We start from the raw sequence: 19,491 nt of genomic DNA, 5'->3' as shown, positions 1-19,491 counted from the left end.
TGGATGATAAATTCATACAAACATCTTAAAGTGATTGAACAACCAACTCTAGTACAATTCTGGTTGCTCCTCTCATCTTTTCCAGTAGGGGGCGCGTGTGATTTTTCATTGTTTGCATAAAACGGCCTTTTCTGTGCTTCTGAAGAAAGAAACAGCATGGCTGCTACTGAAGCCCATAAAGTGATTGTTTACGGAGGAAAAGGAGCTCTGGGCTCTGCATGTGTGCAATACTTCAGAGCTAAAAACTGGGTAAGTTGCCTCAACCCAAAAGACAGCTCACGTAATTGAAAATTAATTGCTTTTTCACTGTGCCATCAGACATGCTAAGTGTTTAAGTGATAAATGGTGTTAATTATTATTTAATTTGTCACAGCTACCAGTGTCATGCATTTCTAATTAAAAAATATACCTATAATGTGCTTTTCTTGTTGCCTGTCATATGTCAATAATGTAATTTCAGCTCTTGTGTTTTGTCATTTACAGTGGGTTGCCTCTATAGATCTCAATGCCAATGAAGAAGCCAATGCCAATGTTACAGTTAAGATGACTGAATCCTTCACTGAGCAAGCCAGCCAGGTACAAAAAGATATTTAATGTGTGACAATTGTGAAGCATGGCGCTAGCAACATCGAGATAAAATAACTTGATAAAGAGATTTTCTTTGTATATATATATATATACGGTGCCTTGCGAAAATATTCATACCAATTACTTTTACACATTTTGTTATGTTGCTGCCTTATGTTAAAATACTTTAAATTACTTTTTTTTCACATAAATCTACATGCCATACACCATAATGACAAAGCAAAAAGCAGATCTGTGACAACTTGGCAAATTTATTAAAAAGGAAAAACTGAAATAAGTACAGTGCATAAGTATTCAAACCCTTACCTCAGTACTTAGTTAAATCACCTTTACAGCCTCAAGTCTTTTTTGGGTATGATGTGACAAGCTTTGCATATCTGCATTTGGTGATTTTCTGCCATTCTTCTCCTTGGATCTTCTCAAGCTCTGTCATGTTGGATAGGGACTGTCGATGGACAGACATTTTCAGGTTTCTCCAGAGATTTTAGATTGGGTTCAAGCCCAGGCTCTGGGCCACTCAAAGACATTCACAGAGTTGTCTATAAGCCACTCTTGCATTGTTTTAGCTGTGTGCGTAGGGTCATTGTCCTGTCGGAAGGTGAACCTTCTGTCCAGTCCGAGGTTCTGAATGCTGACTAGGTTTTTATTAAGGCTATCTTTATATTTTGCTGTCTTTAGCTTTCTTTTTCATCTGCGATTCCCTGCCACTGAAAAATAATGCTGCTACCACCACACTTTACTGTTGGGAAGGTATTGTGCAGGTGATGATGAGCAGTGCCTGGTTTCCTCCAGACATGATGCTTTGGAACATCAGACCAGGGGCCTCATTTATAAACGTTGCGTACGCACAAAAGAAGGCGTACGCCGCTCTCTACGCAATAATTGGTATTTATAAAAAGCAAACTTGACGGTAAAATGTGCGGTCCTTCACGCAAGCTCTGACCCAGGCGTACGCACAAAAACGGGTGAAATGAGAAATGGCGACACCGTCGGCAGATGGAAGAAACACGTGAAACTGTGTGAAACTAAACACAACTAACATTGTGTAAAATAAATGGCAATACTGCCTCTCATAAATAACACGAAGACTTCACAAAGCAAGTCTTACAATTAACAGTCTACACGAACACCCGTTTGATCGATCTGCAACAGAAATGCAAATTAACACATATTTGCAAAAAGAAAAGTGAAATATGTTCTGCAATAATATTGGCATGTTATACAATTCATCCTCATAAATAAGATGGTAAACAGAACGAAATAATGTACAAAACTGATATTCTCGCCAATGTGTCCGTAAGGCGGAGCAGATATAGATGCAATTAGAGATAGTCAGATAGATAGATAGATAATTAGGGAGATAGATATTATATTTGTCCACTGGGGAAAGTTGTTTTCATAGTAAAAATGTCTTCATCAGCTACGGAATCATGGTATTCATGCATATGCCTTTAGTTTGTTTTATTTTTGATAAAATAACGTATGATGTATATGTCTCAATCATTCAGAAAGCTGCAAGAAATTACATTTGTGCTGAACTATTTTCCATTTCCAAGTAGATTATAACCGACATCTGTAGCTTTTAATTTCTTTTTTATTTCGGCCACAGTCCGAGGTTGTGAGGCTACAGCATTTACGGCGTCTGCAACCTTTTGCCACTCAAGTGCCTTTTTGGCATTAATAATGCCCACACTGTGCCCTCCAAACAAAATTTTTCTCCTCTTTTCCACCTCGCCAACGATAACTTCTACTTCACATTGAGTGAAGTTACGTTTTTTTTATTTCCTCTCTATGTTTGCCATGATTTCGCAATCGATGAATATTAACTTATGGGTGTTTCACGGACTATTTATGGGCAACTATGGGCGTGACATGAAGCCGCAAAAGCTGCGCTACATTTAGAATTGATTGTGATTTATTAAGGGAAAAATGCGTAGGATGTGCGTGCGCACGGTTTTATAAATCCGAATATTTCTGTGCGTACGCACGTCCTATGTTTCATCCGTACGCCACTTCTGACGCAAATCCTACGCAAAGTTTTATAAATGAGGCCCCTGCAGATAATTATTGTTCTGAGTCTGAGAGAGTCCTTTAGGTGCTTTTTAGCTAATTCCAAGTGAGTTTTCATGTGTCTTCACTGAGGAGAGGCTTGCCGCTTGAGCCATAAAGTGGAGTGTTGCAGTGATGTTTGTCCTTCTACAAGTTTCTCCCATCTCTATATACAGTATATGATCTTGGAGCTCAACTAGAGTGACCATCAGCTTCTTGGTCACCACTCTAACCAAGGCCCTTCTCCATCGATTGCACAGTTTGGCCAGGAGGCCAGCTGTAGGAAGAGTCCAAACTTCTTCTATTAAGGATTATGGAGGCTACATGCTTCTGTGAACCTTCAATACAGCAGCTTTTTTTTCATCAATGCATTAATCCTGTCTCTGAGCTCTACAGGCAGTTCCTTTGACCTCATGGCTCGGTTTTTTATTTTTTATTTTTTGCTCTGATATGCATTTTCAGCTTATAGACCTTTTATTGAGAGATGTGTGCCTTTCAGTTTAATTGAATTCAGTTGAATTTGCCACAGGTTAACACCACTCGCAGAGTAGTAACCTCTACAAGCGAAATTGGAATGCTTCTGAGCTAAATTTCAAGTGTCCCAGAAAAGGGTATGGATACTTATGCAATTTAAATATTTTTAATTGCTAATTAATTTTTTTTTTTTTTTTAAATAAAGTTGCAGTTATTAAACAATGTTTTTGCTTTGTCATTATGGTGTGTGAAGTGTAGATTAATGTGAAAAAATATGTAGTTTAACATAACGCATCAACATAACAAATTTTTGTAAAAATGTGACGTTTGAATACTTTTGCAGGCCCCTATATATGCCTGTCTGTATTCAAAGATCAACATACTTTTGATTTGTAATGTTGTGTGTTATAATCAAACATGTTACATCTGTCTTTCTTTTTTGTTTTTGTTAGGTGACAGCTGATGTCGGTGAGCTGTTAGGTGAAGATAAAGTTGATGCCATCCTGTGTGTGGCCGGAGGTTGGGCAGGGGGCAGCGCCAAGGCCAAAAGTTAGTACATACTTATTAGTACATGTACACACAGAGGCCACACAAAATCTATAGCAGAGGTTTTCAGACTTTTTGATTTAACACAAACATTAAATAGACATTCTAGCTGCTATGCAAAATTAATCTTTTTTTTATTGCTTTCTGAAATGTATTGCATTCTCAGTATTGTCACAAGGGGGCGCTACTCTCTTAAATCTAATTCTTTCCTAGAAGTGAACATTTTCAGGTATATCATTAATTATATCAGTTTATACTTCATATGAATGTATTCTATATGCCTCAGCTCTGTATAAGAATGCTGATCTGATGTGGAAGCAGAGTGTGTGGACCTCCACAATTTGCAGTCACCTAGCAACCAAACACCTGAGAGAGGGGGGGTTGCTCACACTGGCGGGGGCTAAAGCAGCATTGGGTCCAACAGCAGGTATGTATGCTTGTATTTACTCCCTGACCTTTATATTATCTTAAATTAGTTTTATATATATATATATATATATATATATATATATATATATATATATATATATACTGTTCTCATGACCAGTGTCATACATTTTTATCTCCGACATCTTTTGCTGCAGTGTGTCAGTAGGAAATATCAGTTTACATTTCCGAACATTCCATTTGCCATTATTTGTAATAATCTAGTGAGATTTTTGTATGCACAAGGAGTCTGACAACAGCCGGTATGATCCAGACAGAGATCTGATCTCACATCATCGAGTCCATCTGGGATTACATGAAGAAACAACTGAGACAGACTAAATACTGAAGAACTGTGGCAACGTCTCCAAGACGCTTGAAGAAACCCATACCTGCAAAGCTACGGTACTGTGAAAAGTTTTAGACACTTGTGTAAAAATCCTGTAAAGTGAGGATGCTTTCAAAAATAATAACTTCTATTAACTAAATAAAATCAATATTTGGTGTGTCCACCCTTTGCGTCTAAAACAGCTTTTGTCCAGGTACACTTGCACATAGTTTTTCAGGAAGCTTTGCAGGTAGGTTTCTTCAAGTGTCTTTGAGACTCTTCTGGATTTAGTTTGTCTTAGTGTTTTCTTTTTCTTCATGTAATCCCAGATGGACTCAGAACTTGGATCAGATCTCCATGTGTAGCCTACCATGATATTTTGTAAAATGCAATAAAATCAAGAATCTGTCATTTGTTAATTCTCTTGAACCTTTATTTAACTGACAAAGGTACAAAGAAAATATTTTCAAAGTTTTCACTGACCAACTTAATTGTATTTTGTAAATATATATTTATATTATTTTAATGGCTGCAACACACTCCAAAAAAGTTGGGACAGAGGCATGTTTACCACTGTCACATCACCTTTCCTTTTAGTTACACTTAAGTGTTTGGGAATTGGGGATAATAATTGTTGAAGTTTTGCAAGTGGAATCTTTGCCCAATTTCGGCTAATACGAGACATCTGCTCAACACTCTGTGGTCATTGTTGTCTGATTCTCCTTTTCATGATAGGCCGTACATGTTCAATAAGAGACAGATCTGGACTGCAGGCACATCCACTGTACTGTAGAGTGTCAAGAAATTAGCATTTGCAGAATGAGGCCTGCCATTGTCTAGCTAGCTTCCCAGGAAAGATGTCATCTTGATGGCAGTATATGTCTCTGTACAATCCCAATATACACCTCCACGTCAATGATACCTTCACACATACAGTATGCAAGTCACCCATACCGTTTGCACTGATGCACCCCCATACCATGACAGATGTTTGCTTTTGCAACGGTCACTGATGCAAGTCTGGATGATCCTTTTTGTCTTTGGGACTGAGAACAAGCTGAAACATGTATTCATCTGACCACAACACACATTTCTTTTAGACCAGGGGTCTCAAACTCGCGGCCCGCGGGGTGATATTTTGTGGCCCCCGGCCCCTACTTGACATTAAAGTTTAATATTAGTGCGGCCCGTCGTTGCGTGTGCCGCGTTTTTTTTTATTTCTTTTTTTTTTTTTATGGGCTACCATAGATAGTCTCGTGACAGCTTATGGTGGGTTTGTTGCACAGGTTTGTTGTCAATAGTTGTCATAGACAACCGCGAAGTACAAACATACAGCGCCTGGAAAAAATGAGCGCGTCGCTTCAATTATGAGCGCGCTTGCCGCGCCTACATTTGAAATAACGAACTTGAGCGCGCAAAATATGTGAGCGCGATATGTGAACGGCCCCTTGGCGAGCTACCACCAATCAGGCCACGAGCTACTGATAGCTCACGACCGACGTGTTGGAGACCCCTGCTCTAAAACAATGTGAGAATAATCATTTTGAGCTTGTAATATGTGTCCAACAGGTTTATAAGAAGGTTTGCTTTGATTTGTGCAGTCAGTAATTTGCCTGAGACACTATAGGCTACATGTGTAGAAAGAATTCAATAAGACGGGCAGACATGACTGCAAATATTTGTATTTCAAAAGCAATAATTGTTTTTCTAAGTATTATAAAAGGAAATCCAAAAAAACATTCAATATCATATTGTGTTGTATAAAGAAAATAAAAAGGACATGAGCAAATATAAGTATCACAAAGATGTGTTATAAGGAAAAGAAAAGGAAAGTTTGTAAAATGAACTTCAACTGTCAGAAGGACAGCTCATGAAGAACCAATCATGTACAGAAATGAATGTTCAAATTCAGAGGAACAGTTCAGAAGAAACGTTAATAATAAAGATTGAGAAGATTGGATCAGTTGTGCTCCTTTTTTGAATACTTGAATACTATTTTTTTGTGGAATACTTGATGCGGCCCAGCCTGACCCAGACTCTACCTCCAGCGACCCCCAGTTAAGTTGAGTTTGAGACCCCTGTTTTAGACCATCTGAGATGCATTGAACAAATGTAAAGCTTTCTCCATGCGTAACAGAGTTTAAAGTTGCATTTCTTGATGCAGCGTCAGACTGTGTTAAGTGACAATGGTTTTCCAAAGTACTCCAGAGCCCATGTGGCTATATTTAATAAAGTAGCATGACGGTTTCTCGACAGAGGTCTCCTGCCTTGCCCTACATGTACTGAGATTTCTCTGTATTCCCTACATTTTTTCACAATATTATGTATGGTAGTTGGTGAAAGACCTAAATACTTAGCAATCTTGTATTGAGATTTTTACATTTGATTTTTGAATTGTTTGACAATTCTCTCTGAAATTTGGCACAAAGTGGTGAGCCATGATCCATCTTTGCTTGCAAAGACCGAGTCTTTGGTGGATGCTGCTGCTTTTATGCCCAAACACGATGCCCTTAGCTATTGCCAGTTCACCTACTAATTGTGGACTATTTAAAAACAGTTTGACTTGGATTTTCTATACTCTTTTTATTTTTACTTTGTCTCTGTCCCAACTTTTTTTGGAGTGTGTTGCAGCCATCAAAATCAAAATGTGTTTACATTTACAAAATACAATTAATTTGGCCAGTGAAAACATTGGAAATGTGTTCTTTTTACTTTTGTCAGTTATATTAAGGTTAAAGAGAATTAAAGGTTCTCTAAGCGATCCTGGGTGACGTCACTTCTTGTTGACGTTCGAACTATTGTCAAACAAAACGGAGGCTAGCTAGACCCTCCCTCCTCCTCATCCGCACACTAACCCCCCAAACCACACCCCCAAACCCTTCTTGTCGGTCATTGGCTGGAACAGTTTGTTATGTTTTGGGGAGCGGGTCGCTGCAGTTTGTTTTTGGTGCTGTTTGTGAAGCATGGGCTGTCTACAGAGATCGCGTTTCTTTACAGTGTGTTCAGGGGACAGGCAGCCAGCGGATAGTGAGGAGATGTTTGCTGTATGTGACAAAAAATGTTTTGGCCTAAAAAACACATGACATCGCTTAGAGCACCTTTAACAAATCACAGAATCTTGATTTTATTACATTTTACAAAATGTCCCAACTTTTCTTTCCCAACTTTTTTCTTGTCCCAATTTTTCCCAAATTTTGCATGTGTATATAGCAGTGTTAGTACAATTCTATCTCATTGTCATTGTAGGATGCATTGGTTATGGTATGGCTAAGGCAGCAGTACATCAGTTGTGCCAAAGTCTGAGCGGGCCAAATAGTGGTCTTCCTCCAGGATCTTCTGCAGTAGCAATTCTCCCGTAAGGAACAACAAAATGCCAAGTAACTAATTTACATCCGTGCAAATTTCTGTTTTTAAAGGCGACTATTAATTACTCCTTTTAGAGTGACTTTGGATACACCCATGAATAGAAAGTTCATGCCAGATGGTGATGTCAGTTCCTGGACATCTCTAGAGTACATAACGGAGTAAGTATGTATTGTATACTTGGGAGCATCTGTATTTTTAGGTGTGTGTGTGCGTGGCTGCGTGCGTGTGTGTGTGTGGATAAAGCCATGATGCATTTTCTACATTCTAGGCTGTTCTATAAGTGGACTACAGGAGAGAACAGACCCCCTTCAGGTACTCTGATGCAGCTCGTTACTGCAGATGGAAAAACAGAAACTACGCCGATGTTATGATCAACATGATTTATGGTAATCAAAACCCTTCAAACCAAGCCAATAATTCATCACTGTCTCTGCATTAGTGATGCTTTGTATCTTACTGCCTTTTTGTTTACATGTAAAAATCAAATTACAGTAAATAAATCCTAGGTCTTAAAAATAGGATCATTGCATTCGAATGTGAAAGATATTGTTTTGTAAATGTAATGGCAAATTAAACAGTTTTATTCTGATGAATTTTGTTCCTGTCTTTTTTTTTTCCCTCTCTATCAAATATTCTTTGACAGTCACAGTCTGTTTCTCACCATTGGGTGGCGCTAATGATTAGTTTAATTACAGGTCCTCCCTTGAGTCCATACAAAGAGGGATTATGATCAGACTAGAATAGTGAGTCAGCATTGAAAAAATGTGCCTTTTAGTTATGGAACTTAGATATTAATTTAGAGGTAGTGAAGTAGGTGCCTTATCTTTATAAAGTGGGCTTACCCAGTACAACAATAAATAGTTCCTGAAACGAGCCTTTAATTTTCGGTAATTTTGATCAAATGGAAACATGAAAATGGGATCCTGACCTATTTGAAAAGAGATGCACCTGATGATAGAAAACAAGCAAACAAAGAGAATGGTAATTTGAAATCAATTCCTGATTTCAAGACCCAGCAAAGATGTTCTTTCAATTACCCATTACACAAGGAGTTCATATTGCATGGAAACAGTATATATATTTGCTTGTTTAAATGGCTACTGTAAAAAAAATGACAAATGTTGATTAAAAAAAAAAAAATCAAACCGATTTTGCCATAAGCATTTTCTACTGTCTATGGTTTCAATGGCAGTGCTTTCGCCAGTTACAGTTTCTTGATGAGTTTGACGCTGCATTACTCTAAGTTGCATCACATGATGTTGCGTCACAGGGTGTATGCGTCATCTCATTCGGGGCTCGCAGAGATGACGAGTTGTCGATCGCAGCATCGGAGGGCAGGCTTATGCTTTCAGACGCTGAAGTGTCAGCTGGGCTTCCTCTTTCCGGTGTGTTGCCTCAGTCTGAGTCTGGTGCTGAGTTGCCTGCCATGCTTGCCCGGGCTGCCACGAGCATTGGCCTTGAGTATGTTCCACCGCCCTTCCGTCCAAGGTGTGTAAGTTTACCTAATCTCTGATGGCGTGGGCTTACACTGCTGCTGGCCAGGCCACCTCCCCCCTCCACGCTAATGGCTATCTTGCAAGTATATCAAGCCAAAGCGTTGAAAGATCTGGCTGAGGCTAGTTCCGACTCAAGAGTTTGGACTATGCCTACAGCCGACTATGCTCTCCGAGCTACGAAGGTTACGGCGCAGGCCCTGGGTCGGGCGATGTCCACCTTGGTGGTCCACCTGTGGCTTAACCTTGCGGAGGTGAAGGACATTGAGAAGGCTCACTTTCTTGATGCCCCAGTCTCCCAAGGCGGCCTCTTCGGCGATACTGTTGAGGGCTTTGCTCTCTTTGCAAGGTCCTCCCTTTTGGGCTGTCCCTGTCTCCTCATCTTCACAAAGGTCGCGGAGGCCTTTACGGTGATCTCAGTCACAGGAGTTGGACTGCGAACACGGGGACCAGGTCCTTCGGCACCTAGCCTGACTGGGTTGAGTGTCCAGGCATGTAGTTGTCACAACAGACACCTCCAAGACAGGCTGGGGTGCTGTGTACAACGGGCATGCAGTTTTGGGCTCCTGGACAGGACCACATCTGCATTGGCACATCAACTGCCTAGAGTTGCTGGCTGTGCTATTGGCCCTGAGGGTTCATCATTCCGGGCAACCTCATTCTCGCAGCTGATGCACTCTCGCAACAGGTCACGCTGTGGAAAATGGAGACTCCATCCCCAGACGGTCCAGCTGACATGGAGTCAATTCGGCGAGGCACAGGTGGACCTGTTTACCTCCCAGAAATCCTCCCATTACGCTCTGTGGTATTCCCTGACCAAGGCCCCCTCGGCACGGATGTACTAGCGCACAGCTGGCCCCGGGGCCTGCGCAAGTATGCGTTTCCCCCAGTGAGCCTCATCGCACAGACACTATGCAAGGTCAGGGAGGATGAGGAATAAGTTCTAATAGTTGCCCCTTGTTGGCCCAACCACAATCTGGTACCCAAGCCCAGATCTCTGGAATCTCCACATTTAGTCTCTGGATGGGGCGAGGAACTCTGGGGACTATCACCAGCGGAGATAGATACCATTTCTCAGGCTAGAGCCCCCACTAATAGGCAGCTATACGCCCTGAAGTGGCGCATTTTTACTACGTGGTGGTCCTCACCTCTATAAGGCCTCAGTTCAGTGCTTTCCTCCTACAGCAGGGCCTCGAGAGGCACCTTTCTGCCTCCACTTTGAAAGTGTATGTGGCTGAAATAGCAGCTTACCATGATACTGTGGATGGCAGGGCTTTAGGAAAGCACAACCTGAAAGTTAGGTTCCTGAGAGGCAATAAGAGGTTGAATCCCCCGAGACCGCGCGTCATCCCCTTTTGGGATCTTTCTCTGGTCTTGCAGGCCCTACAAAAAGATTTGTTTTTGAGCCCTTGCAATCTAATCAGTGGAGCTTACTGCCCTCTCTATAAAGATGGCCCTCCTGATTGTGGTCACATCTCTCAAGAGGGTGGGGGACCTACAAGCCCTTTCAGTTAGTGAATAGTGCCGGCCTACTCTCACGTTATCCTGAGACCCCGGCCTGGATATGCGACCAAAGTTCCCACAACTCCCTTCAGGGACCAAGTGTTGATCCTGCAAGCATTCCCTCCTGATGAGGGTAACCAAGCTGGGAGTGAGAGCTCACTCCACTCAAGGTGTCGCTGCCACTTTGGCCTTGGCACACAGTGCTTCGCTAGCAGACTTATGCAGAGCTGCAGGCTGGGCTACACCCAACACCTAAGCGAGATTCTAAAATCTCAGAATGGAGCCAGTTTCGTCTTGAGTTTTTGGTGATACCAGGTAAGTCTCTACGAATTGGCTGGGTGTAGTGCTTGCATTAGTGCCTTTCCCCTCTCCGAGGTGATAAGGTGCGCTCTTAGGTCTAGTTCAGTTCCCCAGGAATGGTGAACACAAGGCCGCCTCTATCCATCATTCTAGCACCCTTGCAGAAGTTGAGTTTGAGTTCAGCAGAGGAACTCACTTCCAGGCCCATTACTCGTGAGCTGCCCTTTTTCAGGTGAGCCCTTGAAATCTGGCTGGTGCTCCGTATGTAGTGGTGGCCCTAATGGGCACCCCATACGATGCAGTTTCCCTGTCGGCGAACCTAGTGTCTTCCCCTCGACAGAGCGAGCTCTGTCTCCGGTCACTGTGGGATAGGTAGCCTCCCCTATGGTGGAGCCCACCACAGAAACTTCTCTATGTAGTACTCCCCACTGGGGAGTCCTTAGGATGTATTTTCCACATGGGTTCCTCCTCTTAAGGTAGGATGTGGTCTCCATAGCGTTCCTGTCCCTCTTGGGAAGAGAACGCTTCCCAACGTTAACAACCAGGTGTACACAGGTGTTACACCTGGTTGTTGCCTTAACACTAGAAGTGCCAGAATTCCATAACTACTAGAACTGCCACAAGCGGTCATTTTGACCGTTAGATTGCAATCTCTATATCTTTAATGATAAATACCCAATTGAGAGATTAATGCATTTATTGTATTAGGATATCTTTTAAAAACAAAACCACACCAAACTGTACATTTAAAAAAGTTTAATTATACATTTATAAATAATAATATCAGAAGCCCGTAATTATCGCATAATCACAACAGATAGCTATATTTCCATATCCATTCAACATAACTCAGAACAAGATAATAACAACAAAGTATCTTATTTAGATATTCTTTTGACAGTGAGAGAGACAATGTCACGGTTTATGAATTCGTCTTGTTGTGTGTGTGTGTGTGCGTGTGCGTGGTCGCTGATCATTGCAGCTGATCAGCACGCCCGCTCTGATCAACGCGCCAGCTGCAACTGATCAGCATTCAACCCTTTTTAGTGTTACTGTTGTCGCCTAGTCTTTGTCAGATTGTTGTGGATTTTTCCTGCGTGTTTGTTCCCTGCCTGTATCCGTTTTCCGTGTGTTATCCCGTGTTCAGCACTCCATGGTTCTACACGCAGCGTCCCTGTGCTGCCAAGGGCTTCATACCGGACTTTTACACACCTTAACTCTCCCAGCATCTGACCAGCTCTCAATAAACATATCTGTCATTTTGCAATTGAATCTTCTGATTATTTCCTAATAGACAAAGGTCGACCGTGAGAAATGTAACAAAAGAATACCGCGAAATTCAGTGCGGTCAATATGACCGTCTATGGCCGAAATAGGTAAATGTTCATTTGTTTTTTTGCCTTGTGTGTAATTTATATTAAAAACAACATTTTAAATGAAAATACAGACACTTTTAGGAAAAGTCAGGTACCAGCAGGATTTTATTTATTTTTTCAACAAAGTTATTGCAGATATAAATTCAAAATGACCGCCGTGGCCGTTCTAGTGTTAAAAGAATCAGAAGAGGCCCCTCAGGTGCGTGGCCTCTTTGAAAGGTGAATAGCAGTCCTTGTCGGAGATAATTTACCCTGGGTGTTGGAAGGTTACGAGTGAGCGTTGCTGCACTTGCACTGCATTATTTCGTGACACGGTACAGTTGTTGTGGCGTTTAGTATAGGGAACCCATATGTCGGTTTCGACACACGTCAAAGTGACCGACGGAAAGGTAACGTCTCGGTTACGTATGGTAACCCTCGTTCCCTGATGGAGGGAACAATGATGTGTCCCTCATGCCACAACTCTGTACTGACCGCTGAAGTGTCCAAGACGCTACCTCGGCTCCTCAGAACAAAACTGGAGTACACTTGCACGCCTGCCAGTTTATATACCCGTATGTACGGGGCGTGGCCTGGCATGCAAATTTTCTATGCCAATTTCATGGGCCTTATCTGATATTCCCAGAGGTGATTGGGGCTCCCAAGAGCGAACCCCATATGTCAGTGTTTTGACTTTTAGTATGAATATGTTAGCCTTACTGTTATCTATAAGCTAGTGTGCTCCAAAACAATAACACAACTCACATTTAGAAGATATAAGCATTCAAAACTTAGTCTCTCTCTTCTTGATTGAGATTTTGATGACATCATTAAGTTTGCACTTCAGCTTCTCATCATATTTTCTGTCCAATCAAATGCTCTCTAGAATCTGAAGCGTCCCGCCCCCTACATTATAAATAGCCGCTTAAATCGGTAACTCTTCACACATTTACTTTTTTCAACATGGTGAATGGCACATAGTGCACTATATAGGGGATATGAAATTATTCAGATAGGGTAAATATGCTTTACATTGGGGCGAATTAAGTTAGTGTCATGTAAACACAGTCTGCTCCAGTCCAGAGACACTATAGAACAGAGCGGATCATCTGCCCAAGTCTGCACATACGCAACACATATCGGACCCATTTGGATTCTGTACAGAATGCTATATTTATTTTAAAGCGATATGGAGGAGATTAGGAGGAGAAACAGTTAGAGATTAGGAGGAAACTGCGGCTTTACCTAGCTCAACGCTCTGGCCGAGCTGTGATTTAAACAAAGTGCCATTGGCTATTTAAAAAAAGGGGAGGAGCTGTTTGATCTATCCCGCCCTGTCCTTTTTCAGTGGAAATTGTCAACACATTGAATTGTGCTGTGTTTTTTAAAGCACTTCAGAGGGTCTTTAACATAACACTCACAAAATCACTATAACACTATGACTAAAGGGCCGTGGAGGAATATCGGATTCGGCGCGCCAGCGTTTTTCAACGCGTTTTTTGTGTTCACACCCAAGCGATTTTCGCTGACGCTGAGCCGAGTGAAGATGCAAATTCATTCCATGACATTAGATGGCGCCCATTTGCTCTGCAATACCACTCCATAACAGTTGTCTTTTATCAAGATTTTTGTAGTCGCTGTTGCGTTTGTCATATAGTTCTTTGTTCCGACACCAACTAGACCAGCAGCTCTACATTCATCTTGCCTTGCATCTTCCTCGTCTTATTTATTCCCGGCAGTGTAGACGCTGCTTGGCGTATATCTTCTTCGCCGTTACGTATGTGTGCTCGGCAAGACCATTTTGTGTTTGAGCGCCCCCAAGTTGTGTTTTACTGTAACTTCAGAAGCTCCAGATACGTGAGCAAAAGCGCCAATCTCATTGATCAGATAGTTTTTGACACAGCGCGTCAAACCAAAACAACGACATCGAGGCGTTTTTTAAAAAAAATGACGCTTTTACGCGTGGCGTTTTTCGCGTTGGTGTGCACACTCACATTGGCGCCCTTTGTTTAGTCACAATGCGTTAAACGTCGGCGAATATCGCGCGCGAAATTCGTCCCGGTGTGAACAGGCCTTAACGAGAACAGAGATGTATTTTCCTGTTGCCTTGCATAATGTATAGCGTAATGTCACTTCAGAATACTATTCCAGGAAAATAATATATTGTGGTTTTTGAATTTAGTGTACCTTTCTCTTTAAATCTATACTACACATCCAGATGAGAAATTCTGTAATTTACTCACTCTCATGTTGTCTCAAACCGCTGTCTTGTGTGAAACACAAAAGGAACTTTAAAAAATATTCACGCTGCTCTTTTCTATAAAACATTTACTTGATCTGTGGCTGACAAAGTCTTTGTGAATGTGAATTACTCTATACTTCAAGCCATATCATAGATATGTGAAGGAAAGACTCAAATGTATTTACTGGAAATGCCCTCATTTTATTCATGCATTTTGAATATGCATATATTAATATACACAACCAGACACACCAGAACATGAATGCTAGTGAAGGGCAATTAACACACTTTTTGCATTAAAATAAATTACTCACTTTTTTTTTAATCTTTTTTTATTTTTAAAACATTATGGTAACATAATACATTAATTTATTATGTATTAATAAAGTGTGTAAAAGAAGTAACAATGAATAATACCTTTATAGCATGTATTAATCTAGGTTCACTTTATTTCTGCATATATTATAAAACATATAACATTTTAATTTGTATAAATTAACAGTGCTTAACGCATAATCAATGAGTATGAATTCACATTGATTTATAGTATATTTAGTAAATTACATTATCATAGATGAATAAATGCTGAAAGATTCCCAGTGAGGTTTATAGTTTTTGCACCTGTTTTTTCTTTTCCAATGAATAACCAAAAAACCAATAGACTTTAGTCCCGTAGCACCATATTTAACATTTGACAAATGAAAACGAGGCTATAGGGATAGCAGTACAGTGTGTTTAATGGATTGTACTGTAGTTTAACAACATGTCAAATGTTCGGCTGATGAAACATCTTTCCAAAACAATTCCAGTAGACAAAAACACTGTAAACAAGTTGTGAAAGTTGTTTTGAAAATGTAATGCAATCTATGAGCTTTGTACAGTGCATGCATTGTTAAAAACGATCTTTATATAATAAACTAAACTATATTTATAGACTTGTCAAAAGTCTAGGGACCTATATTATATAAATTATATTGGAAGATGTACTTAATCAATCACCCGTTTGCCATTGCATGTTTAAAACAATAATATCTTAGTAAAAACCTAAAGTAATATTGCCAAACTATATATCATTTGAAAGCTTAAAATCTCTAGTTTTCATATTTGGTGGCTGTTATCTAAAATAAATTACAGAGGAGCAGTAATTTATCAATTTGCAACAAGAATATTTCATATTCATTAGGAGTATTTAGGCCTTTATTTTGAAATAACAATAAACACGAAAAATCATGAAAGATTGGTAGAAACCTCAGTTTGTTTTCATGCCATGAGTTCAAAAGATAACACCAATTCCATTTTATGAGATAAAAAGGTCTGAAAATGTTTTAAATATAAAGAAAAATGAATGGATTCTCGATTTCTGATTGGCTGCGAGCTATAACGCTCGTAAAAACGTAGTCTTTTTATGCATTTATTAGAGGTTGAATTCAAATCAAATACTGCCAATCCACCCATACTACTTCTGAATAGGATGTCTACTTCATAAATTGTATGAAAATTATGGAAATACATGGTTCAGATCACTCAAAACATATGTGAAAATGGAGGCGCCCTTATATGGGCAGTAATGGAGTCTAGTGAAAAAGTTGGGTACTGCGCCCAAATAAAATCTTACTGAAAGCTCATTTTTTTAGATATCAACCTAAAATTTGGAATACAACTTGTTCAGATTTTTGTCTTTAATTTTCTTGCAGTTTCAGAGTAAAATATATTTTGTAATATATATATTTTATATAAAATATTAATTATATTTTTATATTACACAATTTCATAAACTCAAACTTATATAACTTTTTTTCTGTTTCATTTTTTATATCTACAATAATCTGGAAAATGTCTTCTTTAAAACAAGACCAGCCATAGGTCTATATTCCAAAGCATTCCTGAATTACAACCATTTAAGTTTGGATGGTGATTTTTATGTCTATGCAAAAAAAAGGGGGGTGACAGTTAACAGAAATCGTGTGGCTTATTTTGTTTTTATAATGGTCATCTTTAGAGCGTGACAGACCCCTTTCACCTATAAATGAAATAAAGCAGCATGAACATTCTGCTAAACATCTCTTTTAAGTGTTCTGCAACATAAATAGTGATCGGTTTTTCACTTTCATCTTTGTAAATGTAAATTAAATGACCGGGGTGCATAATGATACAATGTAAAATGTTACACGATTGCACCAGTGAGTGTTTCTGGAGGTTTATTAATATAATGAGATTCCGCATGATGCAACAACTAAGAACCCTTTCGAAACATTCATGAGCAGGTTTGTTTGCTGCTGGATTTTGTGCACCTTCTATAGGCCTTCAAAAAACCTCCCATTCTACCTCATTCAGTCCTTCTGAATTAAGATCTTAGGACACTGCAGTGAATGTCATATGATGTCAGATGATGTTTGCTTTTGGATCTATTGAGACTGCATCTGAGTGCACTCAGGCTTTAGCCATACATGGTTGTACACGTTCTGAAACAGTATTCAGATTATGCTGGAGTTGGTATTAAGGGGTTGATTGAGGTCCAAGAAAACATTCACCACAAGCCTGAGCTGAATCCATTGATCAGCCTGTTTTTGATCATAACAGAATATATTCCTTCTTGCCTTAAATCACATAATTTTGTTGAGGATGTGTCTGCTGAATCCATGCTATTAGCTAAATTAAAGTTGCCATAAAATCAAAATTGACCATTCTTATTTAATTTATGTGCTCTTGTAATCTCTTATCAATGTTACATCTCCCTTTTTCAGTGACATCTCTTCTCTAATGACGTGTTTACTGGCGTGAGGGCGGGACAACCTGTCAGTCACATGAGATCACCACAACCATCCAATCAATTCCCCATTGACAAAATCAAGTCCCGTCCTAAATTTGTATTGTTCCATAAGCCGCTTCACTCAGATATGCATCACACTAGGGAAGAAAAGAGTATCGCAAATTTTGTTTCTTGCTAAATTTCAGTGGAAATTGAAAACTGAAACTTGATTGATAATGAAATTATTATTTCATAATTTCAGGAATTACAGTATGTCATCGTATTGCAGCAAAGGCAAGATAAACTAGGGGAAAATGGTCTCTCTCTTTCTCTGTGCCTGTTATCAGGCCGGGCAGCCCATAATTTTAGAGCTGAAAGAACGAGGTCACTGAGTTGAGGTTGCTATGGCAACATCACATCTAAAGAATAGTGAATGTTAGGAGCAACCAGCAAGCAAAGCTGAAGTTGTGTTTGTGTTACTCCTGAGTTGATGAAATTCTGCCATTATTTGTTCTTTCTTTACCATGGTTTACTCTTAAATTACCTGACTTTGGTTAGTTAGAATCGTGGCTGCTAATTAGATGTGATGTGAGTAACTCTTAATGATCATTTCTGTCTGTGTATGCTTGCAATGTGAGTACCATTTCTTAAATGTCCCCATTTTTATATTGTAATGTAAAAATGCATAAAATTGTCTGTAAGGGTTGCGTTTAGGGGTAGTGGATACAGTTTGTACATGTTTATAGATAGTTGCCATGAAACATGGAAACCCAACAACGTGTGTGTGTGTAGTGATTCAGGATAAGACAAAAACACGGTTTGGAATATGCATTCATGATGTAGGCTACTCACTCATTCTTTAAATTTTGTAAATTCTGAACACAAAGTTACGGACTGCAGCTTTAACAGTCACTTGTTTTTATGAACATTTTGAAGCATCAGATGTAATCAATACACTCGTTATTTGAAGCGACTTTCAAAAGGTGATTTACTCTATTTTGGTTGCTACCGTAGACATCAGTGTTTAAATCTCCGTACTTCTCTGATCATTTGAATATTTGTAACGCATAAATATTGATACTGTGGTTGAAAAAGACTGTGAAACTGAAGCTGTTTCATATTGACAACTGCTCTCTCTGGGTCAGCGACAGCGCAAACAGATTTGAAATGAATGTTCCGGTGTGATTTCGTCAAAGGTTTTGTAATATAGGAATAAGATCGGGTGGGTGTTTGAATCGAGATTGAGATCTTTTAAAGATTAATAGTGCAGCTCTACTGTCTTATACTCTCTCTCTGCATTGATATCTGACGCAAATCGTATATGAGTAGCTTTTCACTCCCCCACTGGTCCCCAAATCTCCTTCGTCGCTGCTGGTTCCGCCGAGCCTCAAGTCTTCTTCATCGACGCTGGTCCTGCCCAGCCTCCCATTCCTTCCTCCACCGCCTTCGCTGGTCCCATCAAGCCCTCCTTCTCAGCCTGGCTCCACCTCTGGCTTTCCGGATACCAGCTCGGCTAAGGTGTAAGGATATCCTGGACTCCACCTCGGCCTGTCGACCCATCATCTCCAGCTTGGCTTCATGCTCCCTCGGATCCACCGTGGTCCGTCACCCCTCAGGCTCTGTCTTGCTCCCTCGTCCCTCTGGTTCCGCCTTGGCCAATCATTACCCTTGTTGCGAAACGGACTTCTGGGCCTCTGGCTACGCCTTGTCTCTCCACCCCTTTGACTCCAACAGGCTCCTCCTTCCCTCAGGCTCCACCATTGTCCTCACTCCCACCGGCTCTGCCCTGATCTACCGAGCCCCGTCTCCTTCTCGGTCCAGCAAGACTGCACATCCACCTTGGCCCTCCATTCTATCGTTGTCACCCTGGGTCTTCGTCCCCTTGGTTCCACCTGGGTCTCCACCTCTCCTGGCTACACTTCAGTCGGTCGGATTCCTGGCTCCACCCTGGCTTCTCCATCCATTGGTTGCACCATAGGATCCAATCCTAATGATTCTGCTCTGGGTGGCTCCCTGGCTCCTCCCTTCATCAGCTCCACCTTATGCCGAGTTCAGACTGCACGATTTTAGCC

General features: G+C 40.5%; 1 protein-coding gene across 2 annotated transcripts; it reads left to right on the top strand.

The window, feature by feature from the left end:
- The first annotated feature begins 124 nt into the window (after nt 1–124).
- Nucleotides 125–8,366, top strand: qdprb.1 (quinoid dihydropteridine reductase b, tandem duplicate 1). Of its 2 annotated transcripts, XM_056256955.1 has the most exons (7): nt 125–249; nt 484–576; nt 3,564–3,660; nt 3,944–4,084; nt 7,658–7,766; nt 7,852–7,935; nt 8,046–8,366. In XM_056256955.1, exons 1-7 carry the CDS (start codon nt 157–159, stop codon nt 8,146–8,148), a joined length of 720 nt encoding a protein of 239 aa, XP_056112930.1. In that variant the 5' UTR covers nt 125–156; the 3' UTR covers nt 8,149–8,366. The 2 variants fall into 2 exon arrangements, with proteins under 2 accessions (XP_056112930.1, XP_056112931.1); XM_056256956.1 differs by lacking the exon at nt 484–576.
- Nucleotides 8,367–19,491: the final 11,125 nt, after the last annotated feature.

Source organism: Rhinichthys klamathensis, unplaced genomic scaffold, assembly GCF_029890125.1.
Source record: "Rhinichthys klamathensis goyatoka isolate OS25496 unplaced genomic scaffold, OSU_Roscu_1.1 h1tg000133l_1, whole genome shotgun sequence".
NCBI classification, from domain to species: domain Eukaryota; kingdom Metazoa; phylum Chordata; class Actinopteri; order Cypriniformes; family Leuciscidae; genus Rhinichthys; species Rhinichthys klamathensis.
The sequence above is the reverse complement of the archived record's forward strand: the minus strand, read 5'-3'. Positions and strand labels throughout refer to the sequence as shown.